The sequence below is a fragment of the Rosa rugosa genome, chromosome 7 (genome assembly GCF_958449725.1).
Source record: "Rosa rugosa chromosome 7, drRosRugo1.1, whole genome shotgun sequence".
Classification (NCBI taxonomy): domain Eukaryota; kingdom Viridiplantae; phylum Streptophyta; class Magnoliopsida; order Rosales; family Rosaceae; genus Rosa; species Rosa rugosa.
In genome coordinates, this window is record NC_084826.1 from 23,703,641 (window position 1) to 23,728,852 (window position 25,212).

At 37.5% G+C, this 25,212-nt stretch overlaps 4 protein-coding genes across 4 annotated transcripts; 2 read left to right on the forward strand and 2 right to left on the reverse strand.

The window, feature by feature from the left end:
* The first annotated feature begins 536 nt into the window (after positions 1–536).
* LOC133723082 (NAC transcription factor 25-like) lies at positions 537–1,711 on the forward strand. The gene is made up of 2 exons (XM_062149912.1): positions 537–839; positions 950–1,711. The coding sequence occupies exons 1-2, from the start codon at positions 537–539 to the stop codon at positions 1,709–1,711; spliced, it is 1,065 nt and encodes a 354-aa protein (XP_062005896.1).
* A 5,776-nt stretch (positions 1,712–7,487) lies between these two features.
* Positions 7,488–9,559, reverse strand: LOC133723473 (L-type lectin-domain containing receptor kinase IX.1-like). Its single transcript, XM_062150292.1, has one exon. It carries the CDS (start codon positions 9,466–9,468, stop codon positions 7,579–7,581), a length of 1,890 nt encoding a protein of 629 aa, XP_062006276.1. The 5' UTR covers positions 9,469–9,559; the 3' UTR covers positions 7,488–7,578.
* An 8,416-nt stretch (positions 9,560–17,975) lies between these two features.
* On the forward strand, positions 17,976–19,761 carry LOC133722081 (remorin 4.1-like). The gene is made up of 2 exons (XM_062148899.1): positions 17,976–18,827; positions 19,221–19,761. Exons 1-2 carry the CDS (start codon positions 18,141–18,143, stop codon positions 19,410–19,412), a joined length of 879 nt encoding a protein of 292 aa, XP_062004883.1. The 5' UTR covers positions 17,976–18,140; the 3' UTR covers positions 19,413–19,761.
* A 1,311-nt stretch (positions 19,762–21,072) lies between these two features.
* Positions 21,073–24,092, reverse strand: LOC133721264 (putative pentatricopeptide repeat-containing protein At3g01580). The gene is made up of 2 exons (XM_062147828.1): positions 21,567–24,092; positions 21,073–21,485 (listed from the first exon to the last, which is right to left on the reverse strand). Exon 1 carries the CDS (start codon positions 23,856–23,858, stop codon positions 21,567–21,569), a length of 2,292 nt encoding a protein of 763 aa, XP_062003812.1. The 5' UTR covers positions 23,859–24,092; the 3' UTR covers positions 21,073–21,485.
* Positions 24,093–25,212: the final 1,120 nt, after the last annotated feature.

Below are 25,212 nucleotides of genomic sequence, written 5' to 3' on the forward strand. Positions count from 1 at the left end.
AATTTGTTCCATATGCTATAACAATAATATATTTCAAATAGGACTGAATTTTTATTTTTTCTGCTAAAGATACAAGGTTCTAATTAACCGTCGTTGCTGTAGTTTTTTTTTTTTTTGGTCAAGTTGTTGTTGTAGGTGTTTAGGGAGAGAAAATTAGTGTTGGTATGTTGGAAAGTTCTATAGTACATACCAGTATGTCATACTCACATTTACAAATGTGACAACAAATTTGTTGTCATTGTGGTAACTTGAGTCCTATTTTGTGTAATCTTAGTTCTATTCATGGTAATTACACTACCTACTACCTTGTTATAAATTTTTGAACAAATTTGTTGTCAATATTGTAATTTTGATTTATATAAATTGTAATTTTTGTTCAAATAGATGCAAAATCAATGTATGATAAACATCACAGTATCATAGCTTGTCTCTTACATGTTTCTTTTTTCTTCAAGAAAAAATAATCAGACTGGGAGTGAGGTTTTTTTTATTAGGTTCACCTCAAAATAACTTATTTTATATATGTGGTTTCAGAAATGTATCCGAGAATTAGAGAAATTGAATGGTACTTTTTCTCTTCTAGAGACCGAAGGTACCCCAATGGATCTCGGCCTAATCGATCAGCAAAAGGTGGCTACTGGAAGGCAACGAAAAGAGATGAGATCATCACAGCTCAAGGTGGTGAAGAAATTGGATTCAAAATGCATCTGGAATTTTATGAAGGAACACATGCACAAGGTAGAAAGACAAACTGGAAAATGCATGAATATAGGATCAAAGAAGAGAATGATATTGGTCCTCCTCAAAATACCAACAAGGGTGAAGGTATCAGCATGAGGGTACGTATATATGAAATAATTCTGTATATATAAAAAATTAAAAATAAATTTGTTGAAATTGGTATATTATATGCATGATTCTAACCATTCTATGTTCTTTTTCTTTGTAGTTGGATGATTTGGTTTTGTGTAAGATTTACATAAAGAAGAATTTCAAGGCTGATACAGACAGCAACAGTTCAAAGACATCAGACAATTCTGATCAAGTAGTACTCCCAGTAACAAATGTTACAACATCTAGTGATTGTCAAAATAAATTAGCTATTCAGCATGAAGTTCAAGATCAATCTCTCAATGCCTCACAGTTCGACCACAATGGCTTCTCAACTTTAACGAACTATCGTGATGTAGAATCCAGCAGCAGCAACTTCTGGAATCAAAACTACACAGATGATTACGACACGTACTTGATGCAGATGAGTCGAGATCCATCATCGTCACGATTCTTTTCTTCTCCGTTTCCCTTGCAATCTTCAACAGACCAGATTTGCGCAGGATTGGAGCCTGTAGATGATAAGATATCAGAGATCGATCCAAGTTCTATGTTACGGTTGATACCTGCGCATGTCAGAGAATGTGATGAGAATATGTCAGAGAATAAGAATCAAAACTATACAGATGATTACGACACGTACTTGATGCAAATGAGTCGAGATCCATCGTCGTCACGATTATTTTCTTCTCCGTTTCCCTTGCAATCTTCAACAGACCAGATTTGCGCAGGATTGGAGCCTGTAGATGATAAGATATCAGAGGTCGATCCAAGTTCTATTGTGTTACCTGCGCATGTCAGAGAATATGATAATCGTGCATGTAAAGCCGAGCCTATTCAGCCTGTTAGGGATGAAGGTGATGATCATGTGTCTAAATGAAGTAGATCAGTATATTAGCTTCCAAGATGATACATTGAGTGATGATGAAGGTCATCAAGATCAATCCAAGGAAATCTAGTGCACCAAAAAAAAAAAAAAACATAATGTTAAACGTTAGTTCCAAGTTATAAGTAATTTAGTTTCGTTGTTGTTTTGATTTTTGGTTGAAGAAAATTGTTACATATATACGATCTCATGCTTTTGATATTCAAAACTATATATCATGCGTTTTTGCCATCAGAAATTCAGAATAATACATAAACGTGGAGTTTTTTTTTTTTTTTTTTTTTGAGAAGAAGGAAAGAATTGCATTTATAAGCAATTGAGATAGGTACAACAGATATTAGTACATCGGATTCACCATTGTGGTTAATCCTCTACCCTAAAATTGGAAAGCAGGAAACAAAAGCGCGAACCTAACTAAACATGCGCTGCCTGAAAACATTTCTTATGGGGTAATATGTACATATAACTGTAGAGAAGAAGCGAGATAAAAATGTCCTGACTTCTTGTCTCACTACATCTTCACCAACACAATAGATGCACATCACAGATATAACAACCTAATGGAAAAGATAGCAACCACAGTAACGGGGGAATACTTCGATGTAGTCACTTCAAAAGTTGGCAAAGTCATAATTGAGAAAGTCCGCTAACCCAAGTACCATATAACATCAGAGGTCCTCTTTAAATCTGCTGTAGACCAATACTACCCACATCAGCAAGATGAAAATGAAGAAACAAAACTCCTTGAGCTTTATGGCGTTTTGAAATGGCAGGAGAAAGGGATGGCCCATTGATAAAATGGAATCACCAACACAAATAGGTGGTGGCCTGCTGACATCAAAATTCACTTCAACCAAGCAGAACATCAACAAACCTTCACGTAGAGCAGCCATGAGCATCCCTAACAGCGCTAAAAGCCAAACCTTTACAAGCAGCAACAACTGTAGGAGCAGAATAATTTGCTTCCAAGACGACCCAATACTTGAGCACAGCATGAAAAGTCATTTTTTGAATTGGCTTTGCCGACCTGAACCTCGTGAAGCAGAACTAGTTTTGATTATAGAGTTGGAAGTCCGGGAGGAGGCTAGGCCACAACTAAAGAAATGCAATCACCAACATCTTGGAGACTGGAGAGGTCCCATCGGAGTTTCAATGGAAGAGGGATGTGATGTAGTAAGAGATTTCTTTGTCCTTATAACGTGGAGTTAATAAATGCGTTTTGGCCATCTGAAGGGTGATGACAAGGAGTTCGGTTTACTGAACAAGGCATCAAATTCGTCCTTTACATACTCTAGTAACATATATCACATATATCTTTGGCCAAGAATTTATGCAATTTTATTGGTATTTTTATTAAGAAAGGGGTAAGGATTCCGGGAGTAAAATTCACACTCCATGTTTTCTCCTTTAGTATCTTAACATCACATTTTTACAATCCACGCTATAAAAAGACATAACTTAAAATACTAACAAGGAAACATTGAGTGTGGATTGTAAAATGAAGAGTATGGATTTCACTCACTTAAGAAAAATGAAAGAAAAAATAATTTTTCTTTTTGGTAGGCTCTCCCTAGAATTTTTAGATGGCGCCTCTGCACTTTGGTTTTGGATTGACCTCAGACTCTTCTCAGTCTCTCGAGAGAGTGATGGCGGTTTAGTTCAGCAATGTCTATCATAAGTAGGCTCAAGGATTGAAATATCTACTAAATCTCTGATATATCCTCCAATATATCCCTTTTTTGAGTGACCAATATATCATAGAGGGAAAATATCTTATTTTCCACTGTTTAATGTCAAATTTCTCTGATATCATCAAATATCCTTAATATATAAGATATTTGAGATATATTCTGATAAAATGAAGATATATTTGCGAAATCTGATAAGATAAAAAATAAAAAATTCAAAAAGTTACTCAATTATTCACAAAGAAATATTCATTATGAAATGTAGACTTATAGAGTTGGGAAAAATGTCTCGAGGTGAAACCTCTCAAGGTTGGTTTGGGTGAGGTGAAATTCCTTCAACGCGAATCTTGGTGAGGAGAAATCTCCTCAAGGAAAATCTAGGTGAGAACTAAGAAGTAATTCTCTAAATGCGAATATGTGTGAGGAAAAATCCTCTCAAGGCGAACATATAGGTAAGGAGTAATTATCTCAAGGGGAATGAGGAGTAATCTAGCTCCTCGAGAGAAATTTGGCTGAGGAGAAATTTCCCCAAAATGAATTTGGGTGAGAAGCAATCCCCTTGGAGCAATTTTAGCAAAATAAAACAAACGTCATAGAGTCATGTTTCAAAAAGTAACTCACTCACTTCATCTTTCTCAAATACATAGTTCAGATGATGATGAAGATGGTGGAAGTGGAAAAGGTGGTGGAGGTCAAGGGTATGAATATGGACAATCTTCTATAGGCGGAGGATTGAATCAATTTACCTGTTAAATTAATTTTGATCATGCCACCTAAGATGAAGACTATGGAGCTAAAATAGTAGGTCATGATGCTCAAGAGAATATTATTTATGGGAGGAGGATTAGAGGTGCAACTGACGATCAAAATACCTCATCTGATGTTGCTTCAATTGCCTTAAGTTTTGACTCTGTCAATTTAAGCACAAAGTGAAGTGGGACCTCATATGAATCTCATGAAGGCAACAATCAATTTGGCTATAACACTTATGAATATAACGCGCATGTGAAAAAGTACATGACCAGTCATCCAATTAGATTCATCCTTACTATCCTCTTATAAGGGAAATAGTCGGCAACTCCAAATAGATCTATAACTATCATATTCATCATTACAATTCGTACTACATGGATTATATGTCTTGGTTTGATTATTATCCTTTCGTAGACCAGCGAGCGTCTTTTCAACCACATAGAGTCGTAGATAAAGTTGACATTTATATTTATTTATATGTAAATCCAATAACTTGAATTTTTTCAATTTTTTTTTCTTCAGAATATCCTCAATATTCTCCGATATCTTCTTCTTTCAAAGTTTCGATAAATCTGTATAAATTGATATTTTAATTCTTGAGTAGGCTTTTGTCTACTTTTTCTCCTCAATCTGCACCGCTAGCTTTCTATGGATGGGGTACGATTGAGATCCCGGCAACAGGTCGGGTTATCAAGAATGGCTGTGAGACTCTCCCGGAGCGAGGATGAGCAATGCTGTAGTCTTGTCACGGCGGTGTTCATAGTTGGTCGTGTCGATCCGGTGGTACGTTCTTTTTCTTGTACTGGTCTGGATGGACATATCGGGTTCCTACTGCTTCGGATGGAAGGGTTTCGTACGTAGTTGTCTCTTCAGGAGTTTTCATCTAACTCCTTTATTTTTTAAAGCAATTATGGTGATGCTGTTGGTGGCCTTCTTATGAGACCTCGCTTGAGGTTTTTCTAGCTGGATTGCAGTGGTGGCAGTCAGCCATTTTACTGCCAATATCCCTGTTGACAACGGTAGAGGTCCTGTTGCTGGTATGGCTAGTTCCGGTCGACTGGTGCTGTCGGTTCCTTTGTTGTCTTTCATTTTGATCCAATAGTTGTTTCTGTTGGTAGTCTTGGGAACAACTCCTCTATGTAGCAGCCTCCTTTAGGATCATAAATAAATTGGAGAAGGTTTTTGACTGTATTCGGAGCCTTTTCAGGTAGTATCAGATTACTGGTTACTCGGAGTTTTTTAATTATTTTATTTTATATTGAAAGAGACCGAACCTCCAGCAAAATAAATATAAAATTTTAAGACCCTTGATAACCCCAAACTTTTCAATCAAGCTCTCTCCTAAAGATATACATCACATGTAATTTTAGAAACCTAATTCTACACAAACTCATACCGCTCAAACTTTCCGCGCGCCTCATTAATAATACTCAATGGCGTCGCTATAAAAGGCGTCTTTGGTCTAGCTAACTTTTCTCAATTCTTTTTCTTTGGGGAAACTTTTCTCAATTCTTAACCGGCCCTAACAATAATCAGGGAAACAAGCTAAGCTCCATGTCGAACAACATGGTTCCAGTAGTCTTGAATGAGACTGATGATTACTTTAATTCGATGCCACCCGGTTTTCGATTTGTTCCGACCGATGAAGTCTTGATTCTATGTTACTTGAGGAAGAAGTTATTGAACGAACCATTGCCCATTAACAGGATTCGTTATGTTAATATTTACCAATACCATCCTCGAGACCTTACCGGTCAGTAATTTCTTGCCGATTTTGTTCTTCTTTTTCTTCTTCTTCCTGGCAATGATTTGCAAACTCGTTTAAACTTTGTTCATTATGGAGATTCTAAATTGTGCTTACTGTTAACTTGTTCATGGTTAAGAAACAAACCCTCTCTTGTCCTTCTCTTTTTTTCTTTTGTAGTGATGATAGAATAATACGTTTCTGTTTCCTTTTATGTTCTCAGCTATGTACGACCTCCTTAGAGAAAGTGAATGGTACTATTTCACTCCTATTACCCGAAAGTATGTGAACAGTTCTCGACCAAATCGAGTTGCACCGAATGGTTTTTGGAAGCCAAGAATGAGCAACCCCATCAAAGATAGGAATAATGAAGTAGTTGGGTACAGGACGAGTCTGGAATTTTATGAAGGGAAATATCCAAACGGAAATAAGACAGGGTGGAAAATGAATGAATATACAATCAATGAAGCAATTATTCCTCCAAATATTAATACAAATGGCAAAACTCGTATCAAGGTACCACAAATATATATAGATGCAATTTTCTTTCGATAGATAGCCCATTTTGTATGTGCATATATAGATAGGATCATAGATATATGTACATAGTCTTTCTCTTCTACAATTACACCGCATATATGTGGATAGCCATAGCCCTCTTTTGCTGCACCTTCGAACGGGCTTGTTTGTGGTGCTCATACCGTTCTAACATTATCCGCATTCTAGATCCAGTGACTCGATCATTTTTGTTATTGATAACTATGCTTATTCACAATGCTCTACTTGTAATCATGTTTGATCTTCTTTATTTTAATTGTTCTTAATTTAAAATTCATCAGCTGTTAATTGTCTTTCACTTTTAACATAATTTTCAACTATAAACCATTACTAATCACAACATATTTTCTCAAGACATAATCACTATTGGATAATCCCAAAGTTTTACCAAACTCCCTATTTAGATGTCTAACTAATTATTTTTGTACGTAGTTGGATGATTGTGTTTTGTGCAAGATCTTTACGCTTAAGGTGGCCAGGAAGCTTGAGAATGAGATACAATATCAGTTGGAGAATCCTATAGGTCGTAACAAAGTAACATCAACATCAATTGTTGGTCCAAGTAACACTACTACAACAACTAGTGATCAGTTTACCTGTGCATGACGCCATGGAACATGAGCCGCATAGTAACCATGAAGTGCAACAAGATGGTTCTTCTGATTCTAAGCACGAAGAAGAAGATGACGGTTGGTTGATCATTGGAGTAGAGTCTCTGAATATCTCTTCAGATCCTATGATAGGGTGATTTCGGCCATCACAATTAGTTCAAGTGAACTTTAATTAGGGAGATCGAAGACTATCTCAATATCGGTTGGTTTTTTTATTTATTATTTTTGGTGAAAGTTTCAGCTGGTTATTACTCAAAAGGAATTAGATATGATTTAATTTATTTTCTTCCTCTGATTTTCTTTTGGGAATGATTTTTCTGTTATGTTCTTTGATTTTCCCTCGCATGGTCTCTTTCATACAAGCAACAAAGAGAAGTAGCTAGCTAGTAGAACAGCAATATTGTCAAAATATTCCGTAACTCATATGGTACTTTGAAACCGAAAACTTTAGAAATAAATGTTCTAATAATAATCTTGTACAAGGATGAAGTTACTGGCCGGGTTGTGCTATTGTTCATATAGACCGTGATGATGCGTATGCCTATGACGTTGAAGTTGTGGCAATGGCGCTTCAAGCAACAGAACCTTCATCACTTGTCCTGCTTTTGGTCTCTCCTTACTACTGAGGTGAGTGCACCATAATCCCACGATTAACAAGCATTCCATTTCACTTGGATCATATTTCATATCCAATCTCTCGTCAGCTGCCTTGAGAACATTTCCTGCAAGGTAAAACTGCCAAACCCACTCGAAAAGTGGCATGTGATATTCTCCATCGTAATAAGTCTGCCTTCCACAAGCAATCTCCAAGGCTACAACTCCAAAACTAAACATGTCCGACTCTTTGCTAGCCCTCCCTTGAAAAGCATATTCCGGGGCCATGTAGCCGAAAGTCCCTGCCACCCCTGTTGTCCTAGTCCTCAACCGCGGATCTACAAGCTTAGCGATCCCAAAATCCCCAAGCTTAGTGCTAAAATCGTTGTCCAACAATATGTTAGCTGATTTAATATCCCTGTGAAGAACACATTGCTCTGCATCTTCATGTAGATAATGAAGGGCCGAAGCTAAGCCTAAGGCTATCTTGTACCGGAAATCCCATTGCAAGGTTGCTCTACTGCCAAAGAGATGAGCATCAAGGCTGCTATTCGGCATGTATGCATAAATAAGTAAACATTCACCTTGCTCATGACACCATCCAATGAACTGCACCAGGTTTTTATGTATTAAGCGGCTTATGATTTTCACTTCATTGATGAAAATTTTCTCCTGGTTCTCAGATTCAGCAAAGATTCTCTTCACAGCAACCACACAGCCAAGATCTGGTATGACTCCTCTATATACCTGTCCCGAGCCTCCTTGGCCTAGCCTTCTATCATTTGCAAAACCAATGGTGGCTGCAACTAATTCTTGATAAGAAAATCGTCTTGGCAAGGATAGTCTCTCGAGATCCCTAGTTACAGAAGGCACTGCAGCATTGAAGTGGTATTCATGTCCTTCAATATTCTTATTTATCTGCCTGTTTACCAACAACCAACACAAGGCCACACCAAGTACCAAAATAAACAAAGGAATAGCAGTGACTGCCACTATCAAGAATGTCTTCCATTTTCCTATATTATTCACCTCATCAGAATCCAACTTGGAATTGAATTCCCATGATTTTATTATATGGTTCTCAATGTGTTTTCCGGTAGCAGCTGAAAACCCAACTGTAACCCATTCTGGCAAAATATTGGGGAATTCGATTTGGTAAGAAAGAGGAGTAGTACTAGGATTTAGGGTGTCCTCGTCAGTCCAAAGAACACTGAGGATCTTTGTGGTAGCGTTGTAAGTTATCCATGCCTCAACCACCTTGGTGCTGCTGAAATTCAAGCTGGCAGTAATGGCTGATGAGATATTATTTACATTGATCCCAACATGGGGTCTCGGGGGATCCCAATCATCTTGGAATGTATCAAACTCAACCATGACAATTTGGTTATGGGACAATGCAGTGGTGCTATTGAATAATCCAAGAACACTACCAGCAGAGTTGGGTGGAATTGGATAGCCAACAGGAGCAAGGAAAAAAGCAAATCCATCAGAGTAATTTTTTTTTCCATTAGTATCGATCAGGAAAGTGAAATGGGTACTGAAGTGTGCTACTGACCGGGTAGCAGAGTTCCACAGGTGGAAAGGCTCTGTATAAGTAAACCGCCCTACGCGGAGCAATTCAGTGACTGGGGTGAGTTCGACATTTCCTTCTCTAGGTGTGGCGTCGCCTTCATACAGTATGTTCTTTGTGTCAGGGTTGAATCGGGATAGATTGAACGAAAGGGGATTAACAAAGAGAGAAAGAAAATTGATGAAAATGAAGATGCTAAAGGCTGTTTTCCTGCAGCTAATAATAAGAAACATGGTAACTTTGTGCAGGCTGCAGAGATGGATGTTCACAAAAATCTAATATTGCATAGAATCAAAGAAAGTCGAAATAAGCATGTTATTTGTAACCTGCTGGCAATTAAGGGCCAGCGAAGAATCTGTTCTTTTTGTCTTAACTGTATGAGAGCCTTCAGCCTTGTAATTAACTACTAGAATGTTGTACATATCTGGAGAGATTCTGAAAATGTCCATGCACAATGATACTCGAAATTTGGGATAGAAACCAATGCAAATATACCATTCCCATGATAAAGGAATCCAAACTAAAGGCATATTTGGATTATTTCATATGGACTGTCACATTTGATTGACCAATTACGACATTGTTTCATGACATTGGAAAGACCATCAAAGTTAATTATATCCACTTAGTATCTCTATCTCTACTGTGTTGGAGATATCGACATTACAATAAACTAATGAAATGGAAATTAACAATCGATTCAACCAATATTGCTCCAAAAATGTAACATGATGAAAGCATGCACTTCAATTAGGAGAAAAGAAGTTGCATACAATTACCCATTTATAAAGATATTAAGTACGGTAAAACATCAGTATCATCAAGATTTAATTTATACTATGCCATTTAGACTTTGTATTTTTGAAGAGGATATTATCCGGCTAGCTTATATCAGTATGAATTCGTTTCAAAATTTTAAGATCTAACTAGTTTTAAACAAGCAATATTTGGCTACATTACAATTGAACTGACTTGAGTCATTCATTTATATTGTTCTAGCTTCTACGTAATTATTATAACTCGTTGGTTGTGTCTCTAAGAAAATTAAGAGACTTGTATGCAGGGGCGGAGCCACGTGGGGACCTAGTGGGTCCCGTATCCCACTGAATTTTATATATATATATTTTTTACTTTCTGTATATGAAAACAAAGAATAAGTTGCTTAGAGTTTGCAAATTTTACTGCGAGCCAACTTGGCGTAGTGGCAAGGATTTTTCAACTGGTTTCAATTGGTCCCAGGTTCGAATCACTTGCGTTGGCTTTTTAAGAGCGTTAACACAATTTTTCCTTTATAGTTTTAAAAGTTAAAAATAAACTATGTCTCCATAATTTATCTAGAGAAATTTTGATAAATGACCTCTTTTAGGTGTGTGGATTGACTTTTAACCATGTTTTTTCAAAGAGTTGAAAAATGACCATATTAATGAATCAAAAGTCTTAACTGCCCCTATTAAGGTTTTTGTAACTCGTATCATTTCTTCTGATCTTTCTCAATTCCCACGATTATGCAAGCTGCTCTCCTCCTATTTTTTTATTTATTTAAAACAACACTAAAATATGTTGAGAAGCAATCGAATGTGGATCAGAAGAAAAAGAAAAACCAATACCTGGAATCCAAGAGATTTCACATTATACAGAAATTACTCATGTTCAAGATCCCTTAAAGCACAGAGAAAGAAAAAACCAATTAGATAGGAAATCCCAAAATCAATGGATGAAACCGTATCATCATCCAATGAACAATTAGGCTCATGCCGAATAAGGACTTTCATACCCGAATTTGATTTTCCTCTATTGCTCATTCTAGGTTTGAGTTCTCTTGTTGTCTCTTTCTGGATTGCGTTTCTTCTTTTCTATAAACTGACAGGGATAAATACACGATGAAACCATCTTTGCTCCAAAACTACCACAACGTCCAAATTCTCTAAGATCGTGCGTGTGGCAGTTTTTCATATTAACGAAGTAGTTTTTTCTCTGCTTCTCTCATTGTAGGTTAGAAACTTAGATGGTAGTGTTTCATAGGGTTTTACAGTCATGCCTATTGAAACTATTATTTTTATAACTTTGAGATTTTTTTGTTACCTTGGTTTTTTCGACAATTGAAAATTTGGTGAAGCCTTTGACACCAAAAAAGGGCCTGGCTTTATAGTAGTAGAGATTAATTTGTTTGTCGACAAAATACTGTGCTCATGAATTATGTCATCAACAGAAGCCTTGGTAGTGGTTATCCCTTCAAACTACTATAGCACGTTACAAGAGCAAGTAGCCCAGTGAAAACAGCAAATTAACATGCATGGGTACAAGGTACAATATCAAGTTACAAGCATGATAGTGACAAAGCTAGAAGACCTTGATAATCTACTATTTTGTACGATCTGGGTGGAGTACCCAAAGGATGAGATTCAAGAAGAACCATTTATTGCAACTTAAGACAGAAGTTCTCTCTCAATCTTCATATGAGAACAACTCCAACAGTTTTCCCATATCTTAATTTTTCTCCATTTTAGGGAAAAAATTGGTAGTTTTGCTTCAACAGATTCTCCATATTTATCTCTAAAATAGAGATAGTGATGAGAGAGAAAACAAAATTTTCTATATTTACAGCAATTTGTAAAATTTTAGGGAATGATTTAGAGAAGAATTATGGAATCTGTAAAATAGAAAATCTGTTGGAGTTGAAGCATAATTTTTTTAGAGATTTTAATTTTTGCTTCCCTATAATAGAGAAATTATAGAGAAGTTGTTGGAGATGCTTTGAGAGAGAGAGAGAGAGAGAGAGAGAGAGAGCAACTTGGGTATTTGATAGAGTTCTTGAATCCGATCATGAATGAATGATGAAGCACGCAAGTTGGGAAAAGAGAGAGAAAGAAGCATGCCGGTTGGGAAAAGAGAGAGAAATTTAAGTGAGGGTATTTGGGACTTTTGATCCCTTTATATGGTTATTTTTCAACTTTTTGGAAAATATGGTTAAAAATCAATTTGAATGTTTAAAATAGGTCATTTATCAAAATTTCTGTAATACCCCGAAAAATCTAAATTAAATTCCGTGGATTTTTAGAATTGATTTCACGATAGTGGGAGCGAGTACGAGGCTTGGAGAAGTTGTGGAATTAGTTCGAACGATTAATTTTCGAAAACGAACGTTATTTAGGGGCTCGCGAAAGTTGACTTTTTATACGTTCAAAATTTGGGAAAACTCCCTTCATGAAAGTTGTAGAGCTCGTCGATACGATCGCGGGCATATGCGGAACGCAAAAATCGGAGTTCGTATGAATTAGTTATGATTTTTTGAAAAAGTTTTCAATTTAGTATAAAGCTTCCATTTTCGGAAATTTCCGAAAATAGTTTCAGAATTTACAAAAATAGAAAAAAGCTGCTGCAGCCCTCGTCCCCGCCGGAAATCGCCTCCGATTTTCGTTTGGCCATATCTTCCTCCTCCGGCCACCGATCCTCACCAAACTTCTTCCATTGGCTTCGTATGGTCCTTGCGCACCTGTCTGTGGCAGCCTTGCACGGCGGCACGGCCCCTAGCGGCGGCGGCGGCCCGGTTTCGATTTAAGCTCGATTTTGGTCAACGCCGGTTTTCTCCTAGCTCCGGCCACCAAAACTTCCGATCCTTGGCTCCATGAACTCCCCTCAACCTACTGATCATCATACTAGGAGGATTGCACCTAGAGTGACCGGTTTCACGTTCGTCGGAGCTCGGTAAGTTTTCAATCCGAAACGAAAATCTTTCGATCGGTATATCTCGAGCTGTAGTGCATCGTTTTGATTGATTCTTGAACCATTGAGTTCTCCTTGATGTTCTTAACAACTCTCTAGAAGGGATCGAAGCCTGAAATTGAAGTTTTGACGTCGAAATCAAGCCTTGCCGGATTCTGCAAATTTCGCCGGATTCTGGAAATTTTCCGGCCACCTCGACTGTTTTAGGTAATTTCAACCACTTCCGGTCATTTTCAGCTTACATGATAGTTATGAAAGTTGTTAAGCATGATGAGAGGAAGAGGAGCAGCCCGGCCCCGACACCATTGGCGGTGGTCGGCGGCGGCTCTGCCCTAACTCCGGCGTCCCTTTTCCGGCCACCTCCGGGGGTCAAAAATATAGTTTCTGTACATTTTTAGATTCTATATTTCAATACGATCATTTCGATATATTATACACAATTTTTGGATATCGTATGATTAAGTTATGAATTTTTAAGTTTCGATCGATTTCGATCGTTAGATTTGTGATCTGTGAAGTTAGGACCGTCAGATGGACTTGTAGTTTTGATATGATGATCTTATGACTGTCCCAGTGACTTTGTGTGGTCATGGGCGAAGATCCGACCGTTGGATCTTCGTATAAATGTAAAACAGTGATTAGCGAGGCGATTCGTGAGAATCCGTCCGTCGGATTTTCGTATAAATTTGTGGAGATGTTTGTAAGGACGATTCAGGAAGATCCAACCGTTGGATCTTCGTGATAATTTTGGAGGATGATCCTGAGGGCGATCCGTGAGGATCCGACCGTTGGATCATCGTATAATTTCGATCCGACCGTTGGATCATCATTAATTTAGAATCCGACCGTTGGATTGTTGTATTTGTGTGGTTTTTGAATAAATTGCTAAGTTAAGATCGTGTTGGATTAGGTGATTGACGGATCGATTTGGCGGACAATTTGTGAAATTGTTGTTGAGCTGTTAAGAAGATGCAGCTGGATTAGAGGTGAGTAAATCGCACATGGTTCATTCACGAACCGAAATTCGGTGATTTTATTTAATTGAGAAATTGTGGAAATTGTTTTATGAAAATAAATATTTGTTTTAAATTATATGGACTTGATCGACTACGGTCCATAGGTAAGTAAAATGTATTTAACTATAAAAAAATGAATTTCTAGATTTTATTGCATGTGAACTATAGTTGGTATTAGTGGTCACTCTTGTGTGGGTGACTACATATATATATATTTACGTGGAATATATATTGGATGGTGTGATTTACTGAGTTATATTTTGAGCATTACCCTTTGGAATATGTGATTTATCTTAGATGTTGTGTTGTCTATGATAATGGGTAATTGAGTAAAGTGCGATAGTTGAGTCGTTGAGATGAATTAAATGAGGAGTCGAGTGAATTGAGAAAAGCAGTCATTCGTAAGGTGAACCTTGGCCCAGGTGACACTTTACGATACAGTTAGAGCTCTAGTCTGTCTGCCATCATACTGCTTGGGGGATAAACGAGTTATCATATGCCCTTGGGTATGACATCACATACTGAATGGGATGATTAATATAATTAATCATAAGCCTGTAAGTATGATATACTGAATGGGGTGATTAATATAATTAATCATAAGCCTGTAAGTATAATATACTGCATGGGATGATTTATATAAATAAATCATAAGCCTGTGAGTATATATTGAGTAAGAAGTTGTTTATTTTTGAGTAGTCATGATGAGATGTGAGTTGATTGATGCTTGAAGTGACGTTGTACACTTCAATTCTTATGCAAAACAAAATTAAAATGTGCTTGAGTTGATTGTGTTACTTTAAATCGTGCAATCCTTTCGTTTACTCATACGAGCTTTGCAAAAAGCTTACCGGGTTTGTATTGTTGCAATCCCGGTACACTATTCAAACGGTGTAGCGGGTAATCCTGCAGGTCAGGAGAATCAGGGCGGTGATCGAGCGGGTTAGAGTATTTGTTATAGTTTTACAGCATTTGTAATAGTGAGGTGAGTTAAGCTCATTGAGCCTTAGAATTTGATTTGGTGAGAGTGTGTTGTAATAATTAACTTGAGGATTTGATTTATTGTAATATTGAGAGGTGTGAAGTGTGGTTGTTTTGAGAAAAAAATTCAGGTTGTATTTATGTGAGTTGTATTAATTCATGTTTCAGATTTGGATTTGTTATTCAAAATCCGGGGCGTGACAATTTCTCATTTATCTAATATCTAAAGCTATAAATATTTTAAATATGTAATTTTAAGAAAAATATTAATCTTACCTCAATTTTATTCTTATTTTTTTATTTTTTATTAAAGTTTTGGTATATATTTTAAATTTTAATTTTTTTTTTTCTTAAAACTTCTGAGTGCCCCACTTGATATGAAATTCTGACTCCGCCACTGCTTATATGGCTCTATTCTCAACTTTTTATCTAAATGATCCATTAAAATTTTATGAGTTTATTGGTGAACCACTTGGAATAATAAAAATGAAAAAGAACCAACATAAAAGAGAGAACTTAAATTAGCATCTTCTAATTATTTCTTGTTGTCTGTCAGTTGTAATATGGTACAGTACATTGTCAAAGTTCTTGATTATTTTTTTTAGTTTTTGGTAAAAATTTCACAACATTCTCAATAGAAGCATGAAAAATATATCACCCACCACATGCAATTGACCGCCTCACAAAAGTTGTTTCTTCAGTTCGAAACAAACGATTGCTCATCTAGCCATCAAAACAAAAAAAAAAAAAACGATTGCTCATCTATATGTTCGAAATGGCCAGAACATGGTTTACCTTAGCAAAAAAGAAACATATACGGGTTTCAATGTCTTAGCAAACAAGAAAAATTCATGGTTTAATACTTTTAATTTAATTTAATTAACACCCTTTGAAATATTGGACTTCCATCGTTGATTCCCAGCAAGTTCTCGAGTCTTTAACTAATTGACCTTAAACATGAACTATCACCAGCTCACATAATAGACAGATGAAGGGGTCGTTCTCACCCAACTCTTAGTTCCAAAATCTCCAATCAAGATGCAAACAACTATCCACCAAACATTGTTATATTAATGGTAATGATGGACGCTTGTCAAATTCCACTTCCAAATGCACACTTCCAATTACATCACTGAATAGCTCCGAAGAAAGCTAATTCCCAAATGTTGATCTATAATTGGTTGTTCAAACCGTACCCAGAAAAATAAGACTAAACACTGAAAGCCACTGCACCATTCCAAACCAAAAGGAGCACATTTGATAATACTAGTCTAATAATCGATTTGATTACTCCGGCACGTGAGACGTGGGAAATGTGAAGACCTAAATTGGTAACCATTCTTCACCGTACGCGTGTCCTGTGCGGTATGCCCTTGCATGGAAGTAACAAACCCTAATCAATCAATCCTGATGGGTATATGGTTCAATGGGTTTACGCCACGTGTGCTCCACAATACCGTGTGACACGCATCTCCACTTAACCCAATTATTATTTGTGGGCTCTCTAAAAATCTTTCCTTTTCATTTTGTGATCTAACCTCTTTCGGCCGACACTAATTAAATATTGTTAAGATTTTTGATCAAGAGTACCTTTGCAAATTGGTGTGCCTCTGTTTACTTATTTAAGATTCTTCCCCAATAATTTCGTATTTTCTCCAGAGGCTACTATGGTTGAAATTCAGTGAAGCTACGGTGTTGGGTTCTCACACTTTTATCGTACTTTTTATTGTCCTTTGATGAAGATTGATACTGGGAAGAAGTTGTGCAAGTCTATGAACCAATAAGTCAAAGCAAATGGAGTAGCCATTCGTGCACTCTTTGCTAATTGGTACTTATTAGAATACATAGATTTTTGTGGAGACTCCTGATATTATTTCGGAAGGTTCTCTTGATGTTTATGTTTAAAAGAAAATGTATATTAAAAATTAGATCGAAGATTACACATGATGCCACACCATATTTAGAACACAATAATGAGAGATACCAATTAAGTAACTTTAGCTATCTTCTAACACAATCAGTACAAAAATATCAGGCTTTCAACCAACTGCGAATTAAAAACCATGAACTCAGGCCTTGAAGCTTTCTGTGTCCCTTTAGCTATTAAAAAATGGTCAATATCCCAAATTTGAGTCTAAGTCCGGTCTCGAAGGAGATACAGCAATTAATATCTTTTTCCTTTGGCGTAAAGCTTGATTACCCCAATTATATTAGTTATGGGAGCCCTTCTAATGAGGACCATTACAATGAGAACTAGTTGAAGACTTTTGTGTTAGACCCACTTTTTTATTACATTTCGACAAATCAACCGTTAGATGTTAATATATTTATATGTAGATCATTTATGCAATTTTTCAACCAAATTAAAAATCGTTAAGAAATTCATAATCATGATTTATCAGTTATGAACATGAACGGTTCATGTTTGACAGATTTGGTTTGTTCATTGATTTGATCTACTTCGATACCTTCACGATTAGCAATTTGGAAGAAAATTTTCAGAAGTGATCTACTAATGGATCTAATGGTTGATTTGCCGTAATGTAATCGAAAAATAAGTCTCCCGAACTATTGATTAGAAAGTCCTCAGCTAGTTCTCAATTTAGTGGTTTTCATTAGAAGAGCTGTCTACTTCTTATCCCAAAAAGCCACCAAAATTAGGAGCAGGACAACATGAATAGAAATAGATACAACAACAGCAAGCCCAATAAAAGATCTGGCCCAAATTAACCTTTGCAAGAAATCCACCAACCAAAAGCCGACTGATTTGGTAAAACTAACCAAATATGGTAAAAATCTGGTAATTCTAGGTACTACTAACTTCAGCATATGTAGTTGCCTTCTAACTAGACCTTTTAAACCCCTAAATCCATATACAAGTAAGGGTGCAAATTAGAATAATGTTTTTCAGTGAGGCAATAATAGAATAAGACATAAATTTAGGATCTTAATAAAATTCACGCTAGAACCCAAAGCTCCTTTTTATCCTGTTAGCATAATTAGCATCCCTCGGTCTATTTACGTTATGGGTTTTCACTTCAAGCCTCCTTTTCAATTCCACAGTTCTCCTTCCGTGTTTGTGGCTTATATTTCTCTCTAAACCATTGTCAATATAACACTAAGCGTAGACAACTTTTCCAACTCTTAAACTCTGTTACAACTCAGAATCTCATTCCAGTACTGCTATGTTGAATGATCAAAGGGTTGGCACCAGCCGTGAACATGAAGATGATGATCACGGTGACGATGAGATAGTCCGGGATATCCACGCCTTGACACCACCTCATCCTCCGCAGGCTGCTAATAGTGGTGGCCGTCAAAGAGAGGCTTGGGAAACTGGTGGTCAGATATCACCATCTCTGTCCGTGGCTAGTACTGAAGGTGCTTCTAGTGAGAATTTTACTTCCATGAGTAGAGAGTTCAGTGCTCTAGTGGTTGCAGGGTCAACAATTCCGAATAGTAGTTTTAGTAACAATGATATGAATGATGGTGCTGTAAATAATCCTGGAAACAACTTGGGATTGGGTAGAATTGGAGAGGAGGACAATATGCTGGAGGAGACCAATCCCTTGGCTATAGTAACAGATAATTATCACTCTTCGGACCCAATTGCTTCTCCAAGAAGTATCGGGGCTAACAATAATACCATGGCTGGCTCTTCTTCATCAAGCATGATTGGCACTAATCAAGGGCATCAAGGTGAGATTTCTGTGCATGTGGTCAAGAAGGAAGAGGTGGAATCAAAGATATCCGCGTGGCAGAACGCAAAGATTGCCAAGGTTAACAACAGGTTCAAGAGGGAGGATGCTGTTATAAATGGTTGGGAAAGTGAGCAGGTTCAGAAAGCTTCTACATGGATGAAGAAAATTGAGGTAAGCAAAGCAAATCTTCATAGTTCTATTTAGGAAAATTTTTGTGATAAGATCGTGATGGTTTTTGTGATTAGCTGAAATTAGGAAAGTACCACTTTCTTTGGTAGTCAATTATCAATCTCTTTTGAGCATGTACTTCATAGTCAAACAAATAATCATAGTCATCAACAAATCCTAATAAGAACAGTAATAGTTTAATACGCTCTTATCATCTTTATCATAATCTGATATATATACTTTGATCCTTCGTTTCAGTGAATATTATTCATAACTTCTATTTTTGTCAGTGTAAAAACAATTTGTTATTGTCTTTGGGTCTGATTTTTCACAAAATTGGGAAGTAATGGGAAAAGTGAATACTCATTGGTACCCAAAATCACTTGAATTGTTCAGAGGAAGTTGGAAGAGAAAAGAGCAAGGGCCTTCGAGAAGATGCAAAATGATATAGCCAAAGCTCACAGAAAAGCAGAGGAGAGGAAGGCATCCGCTGAGGCTAAGAGAGGAACAAAAGTGGCCAGGGTTCTTGAAATAGCCAATTTAATGAGAGCTGTTGGAAGAGCACCTGCCAAAAAGTCCTTCTTCTAATCCTGAATATGAAATATGTCAGGGAAAATAATTGCCCCAGAATCATATAAGGACCTTTTCCTTTTGAAAAGAAGGCATCCTATATGAAATGGGGCAGTTCATTAAAAAACAAAATATATGAAATGGGGCAGTGAAGAGTGGCATCAAAGGAAACGATCAAACTATGTATTTTGAGTGTTTTGGATTGATTGGTCTTTCTGAGTGTTGTAAGTGTCTTCGAATTTTGGATGGTATTGTTAGCTAAATTAGAGTAGTGAAGAAACCTTTTGGGTCTTGTACACTTAGTGCCTAATGAGGTAATGCCCGTCTTCCCATATATGAAATGGAATGGTACTATTTCCTTGTGTAATCAGCTAAACGTACAGCAAACTAATATTCATATGGAACCGGAAAATCAAACACTGCATACACACATTTTACCACCAGAATGGAACAGGGCCACAATTCTATTAGAATTAGTGAGAATTAGTGAAAACGTAATGAAATGTAGGAATCTAAATAACTGTGACATACTTATATTACTTTCCCCGTATCTAACTATACCAAAATAGCCAAACTCCAGGAGCTCTATTTAACGAGCATCAACCTAGCACAGACTAATCACTAATGTATGCCAACCTAGATCAGACTAAGCAATCTGAAATCTTTTCAGAATCTCAAAAGTGACCACACAGTTGAGACGAATGATTATGACTTTTCCAAGCATATAACTATAACAAAATAGCTAAACTCCAGGAGCTCTATCTAATGAGCAACAACCTAGCGCAGACTAATGTATGCCAAGTTGCCAACCAAGATCAGACTAATTTATGCCTGGCAATGAAGAAAGACACGTTATATTAGAAGGCATGCCTGATGAAAAGATCGATCCCTTACCTAATGATAAGAAGGTTATGAAATTACCTATCGAAACTTTCAGTAGCGACAGAGTCCTTCTTTATGTGGGTTTTGAATTATTTATTTATGGTTTAAGGTAACCGCAGAACTATGACATTTTAGAACTTCTTTACTGTAGAATCCTCGTTAGAAGGAGTTTTAGACACCCACAAATTACTCTATGGAGTCAAAATAAACAAATGAAAAGCATTCTAAAGTGAATTTGCTTAGTGCCTTGGTCACAACATACTTTCACTAGCATGAAAGTACTTCACTTAATAAAATGCACCTCAAGTTTTAGAACAACACAAAAGACTACAACAGTATAAGCAATCTGTCTTGGGTCTGAGATAATGAATATGGACCACTGAGTGATCCCTAATGTGTTAGCAATGTCCAAGGCTTGCAATTATGAAAATGATCTATCACCGACAAAAGACATATTGTCACCCAAATAGCTTACTACTCGTACGGGATTCTTTGTTTAGTAGAACAAAAGGCGAAAAGGAAGGATCCAATTTTTCAAGAATGTAACCCACTAACAAAGGATATTTCATTCTCCCATTTTCCACGTTTGCAATTTTTGCCAATAATCTCTTGAATTTCATTTTTATGATGGGTTGTTTACTGTTTAAGGTTCTAGCTTGAGTTTGGCTGACAACAGGGTGGGAGGGAATGGACTTTGAAAGAGCGAATGCTACTTGTCATTTGTGGATTACAATAGGGCTAATCATCTCTTTCACATTCAGTATTAAAGAAGAATACCGACTCCATTTCATTGTTGTATTGAACTATAAATTATATCTAAGTTATAGAAACTAAATTATAGCGAAGGCCAGAACACTGTCACAAACTGACTCCCCAGTTGGGTTGAGGTGTCAAATTCCATCGCTATTAATTTAACATTTACATTAAGTAGTGGGTGATGTTATGTACACCTTGCCTTTTCTCACTACTCTACTTTCACGTGGTAGAACATGATCATAACAAAAAGGGATTTGATCAATCCCCCGGAGGTTTACATGCCCAGGGCGTTTCTTAACATCTAACTAGATTCCAAGTATGTCCCAAAAATTATTCCTCTAGCATTTAAGATATCAGAAACAGCACTTACAGTAGGGAAGCACCTTGACTGATATCCATCTTTATTGTATTCTTCATCTTAGGGAAGTGATCTAGTTGCATATGCTCGATCCGCTGCCAATGAAGTTTAAGAATTTTAGTCCATGAATAAAAGCAACCTTGCTGCAAATTCAAGGAAGAAGATAAAATGATTACTTATAAAGGATCTGCAGCCAGACAGAGATCACTTCTATCATGACTGTTCAGTTTTATTTGAATCTTCAAGAGATTCAACTTCTCATAAATTTCATCGCTTTTCGGATGGTCCATATCACTTGCCACAAAATAATGAAACTTATTATCTACTTCAATCCAGCTGCAACCTGCTTCTTTGTTTACTTTCAAGTCATTCATAACAGTTCTAACTTTTGCAGCCTCATCAAACATTCCTCCTCCAGCATACATATTTGAAACAAGTATATATGACCCAGCCTCATCAGGTTCCAACTCAAGCAAATGCTTTGAAGCTAAAATGCCAAAATTTAAATTCCCACATAACATGCAGACATTGACTAAAGTTCTCCAAAGCATCGGTGAGTCTGGAAATGGACTTGTGTTGATGAAATCGATGGCTTCTGAAAATTCCCCAGCCCGACCCAAAAGATCGACCATGCAACCAAAGTGCTCAATCACGGACCTAGTCCCATATTTTGGCTCCATTTCGTTGAATAAGCATAACCCAGTTTCCCATAATCCAGAGTAACTGCAAGCTTGAAGAACAGCCAACAACGTAATTCCATCAGGGGCAAAACCTTCTTCCTTCATATTTTCAAACAGTGAAAGTGCTTTGGTGCCTTCTCCATGAAGAGCATATGCTGAAATTATGGCATTCCAGGATACACAATCACGACTATTCATACCATTGAACATTTGAAAAGCTTCTTCAATGCTACCACATTTGGCATACATGGTAATTATAGCATTACCTACAGTGGAATTGGCTTCAAATCCAGCTTTGATAGCATAAGAATGAAGACTCTTACCCATAACCAAGCAGGCTTCCTCAGCAGACAAGCTAAGGAGCCTCGAAAAAGTTATGGAATCTGGAATTATGCCAGCATATCTTGATTGATTAAATAAGACAATGGGATCGTCTTCAACATGTATATGTGATTCCATGAATCCAGCCAGAACTGCATTGAGTGAGGCAGTATTTTTACCTGAAAGACCATCGAAAACCCGTCTTGCAGATTGAAAGTTCCCACATTTGGCATATATGTCTATCAAAGCTGTCCCAACATGAACACCAGAGTAATAACCAAGTTTTGTAACACACGCGTGGATTTGACGTCCCAATTCCAGATTTCTGCACTCTGAGCAGGCATCAAGAATAGTACATAAAAAACTAGAATCACAATGAATGCCTAGATCAAGTACTTTCAAGAAAACATCCAGAGCCTTATCAACAGGGCCATTTTTGACATACATTGATAAAACAGCTGTCCAAGAGATCAAGTTCCTCTCATCCACTGTATAGAACATTGTCTCGGCCTCTTCAATCATCCCATGCTTTCCATACATTGTTATAACTGCATTTCCAACAGAAGTTTCACAGATAATTCCATACTTCACAGCGAGCCCATGTAATTGCCGGCCTTCATGCACACCCACATCTCCGCTGCATGCACTGATTAAATTAGTAAATGTATAATCATTTGGATCTATACCAGAACTCAGAAGATCAATAAAAACCCCAATTGCTTTCTCTCCAAGGCCGGCCCTCCCATATTCTAAAATCATATAATTTAAGCACTGAATATCTTTGTAATCCATGTCACTGAACACTTTCTCGGCATTGCCCAAGCAGTCACTTCTAGAGTACATAGAGACCAATGAAGTAGCTACAAAAACGTTGTCCTGAAGCCCACTTTTTACAACAAAACCATGAACCTGTTCCCCACGTCTCGGCTCTTCTAGTGAACCACACGCCTCCAAAATCACGGAGCAAGTATGCTCATTAAACTTCTCCTCTCCCCGAAACATGTCCCGAGCAATGCGAAAAAGAGATGCATAATCGCCAACCTCAGAATACCCCTTCATTAGAGTAGTCCAAGTGATTGTGTTTCTCTCAGGCATTTCATCGAATACCCGGTGTGCATCATCCAATCTTTTGAATTTCGAGTACAGGTTGACGAGATTGTTGCCTTGGAATGTGTCGGTGTCAGTTTGGCACCGGCATTTGAGTAAGAAGGCATGAATTGCCTGACCCAGCATCAGATTTTTGGACCCAATTGAGAATTTGAGGAGCTGAGGCCATTCATTGAAGAGAAGGCTGTGTTGTGCTTGTTGTGGAGAGGCTGGAAGAGTTGAGTTGGTAGAAAAATGGAGTGACCTGGGTTTTGGGTTTCGGATTGAAGAGGACTTGCTGAAGGTGTTCTTCAATGGAGGGAAGGGTCGTTGGGGCACGTAAAAAGCGGGAAGCAAGGCGTTGGAGAGAAGGGTATCCATGGAATTTTATGTTTGACACTGTGACCTCGAATGGAGATTTCTTCGTGATATAAAAGCGCGCCTTTGTTTAAACTTTAAACACAGGATTTTATATTGTCCATATTCCAATGGTGCCCTGCTTAGCTGGTGAAGACAGCAGAGGGAAGAAGAAGGGAAGGGGACTTGGTGAAGCTCCGAGCAATATCAAGGTTAATGCCCAGGGGCCTCAATTAAGGCCTAACTCCTAGACATCAATATGATGTGACAATCCATGATTCCATGTCATTATTTCATGCAACAAATCTTTCTACATGGCTAATTTAGAAAAATATTTGTATGAACTCTAATGCAGACGTATTTTTAAACTATCTTTTATTTGCATACATTAAAACATTCAGTAAAAACAGAAAATAATAATAACAATGTAAACAGATTTTTTTTTTTTTTTGAGAATAATAAACTTTTATTGAAAATAATCAAAATTACATAACATGGGAATAACCGATGATGGACATAAACTCCCAAACTCTCCTCCCTAAATCCTAAATCAGTTACGGGTCCGTCATCATAAATGACCTCTATGAGCCGAAATGGCCCAATCCCTGACCACCTATAACGCCCAACCTCTCGGCCTACAAAGAATCTCGAGAATTTTGATACCACGTCATAAGCAACTGCCAGAAAAACCAACGCCATCTTCCACACCATATCCCAAAGATATTAGACCACGTGTAAGGATTGCTCGTCAGCACATTGACCATAAGATAACTACGAAAATAAACCAATTCGTCTCCAAGAATGACACCACATCCATGGCACCTCAATTTTGACCCAACCCTAGCTCAAAAGAGTAGGGACATGCTAAAAACAAAAAAAAACAAAAAAAATACGTAGCCAAAACCCTAACAAAAAAAAAACTACTTTAAACAAAAACAAAGAATAGCCGCAACAAACCTCTTCCCTCTCCCTAAATGACCCGCTGTCAGACCACCACCACAAATCTTTCCCATCGAACTCACAGCACCGAAGAAGCTCAATCCACACAGCAAACCACATCAAACTTGAATGTTGTAGAACAGATCCAGGCTTAAAGCCAGATCCCTACTAGCCCACATCGAGAACCGGTAAGGACTCACCGTGCCTTGCCGTCCAGCTACGTCCATCATCTTAAGAACTCGACACCACCATTGCAATCTCCACCTGTCGACCAATCTTAGAGAGGTAGCCAGTGTCATACGATCCATAACATACCGCCGCCATGATCTGGCCTCTAGTACTTGCTCCATGCTTGCGCCGATCGTCATTCACCCATCCTACGTACCCGCGCCGCTGCTTGAGATGAGAGAATCATCGTACACGACCCAGACGGACGAAG

Coding starts and splice junctions, on each gene's coding strand:
- LOC133721264 (XM_062147828.1), bottom strand. CDS start 23,858: ATGGATACCCTTCTCTCCAACGCCTTGCTTCCCGCTTTTTACGTGCCC.
- LOC133722081 (XM_062148899.1), top strand. CDS start 18,141: ATGTTGAATGATCAAAGGGTTGGCACCAGCCGTGAACATGAAGATGAT. Junction 18,828..19,220: donor CATGGATGAAGAAAATTGAG/GTAAGCAAAGCA, acceptor TGAATTGTTCAG/AGGAAGTTGGAAGAGAAAAG.
- LOC133723082 (XM_062149912.1), top strand. CDS start 537: ATGTATCCGAGAATTAGAGAAATTGAATGGTACTTTTTCTCTTCTAGA. Junction 840..949: donor GTGAAGGTATCAGCATGAGG/GTACGTATATAT, acceptor TTTTCTTTGTAG/TTGGATGATTTGGTTTTGTG.
- LOC133723473 (XM_062150292.1), bottom strand. CDS start 9,468: ATGTTTCTTATTATTAGCTGCAGGAAAACAGCCTTTAGCATCTTCATT.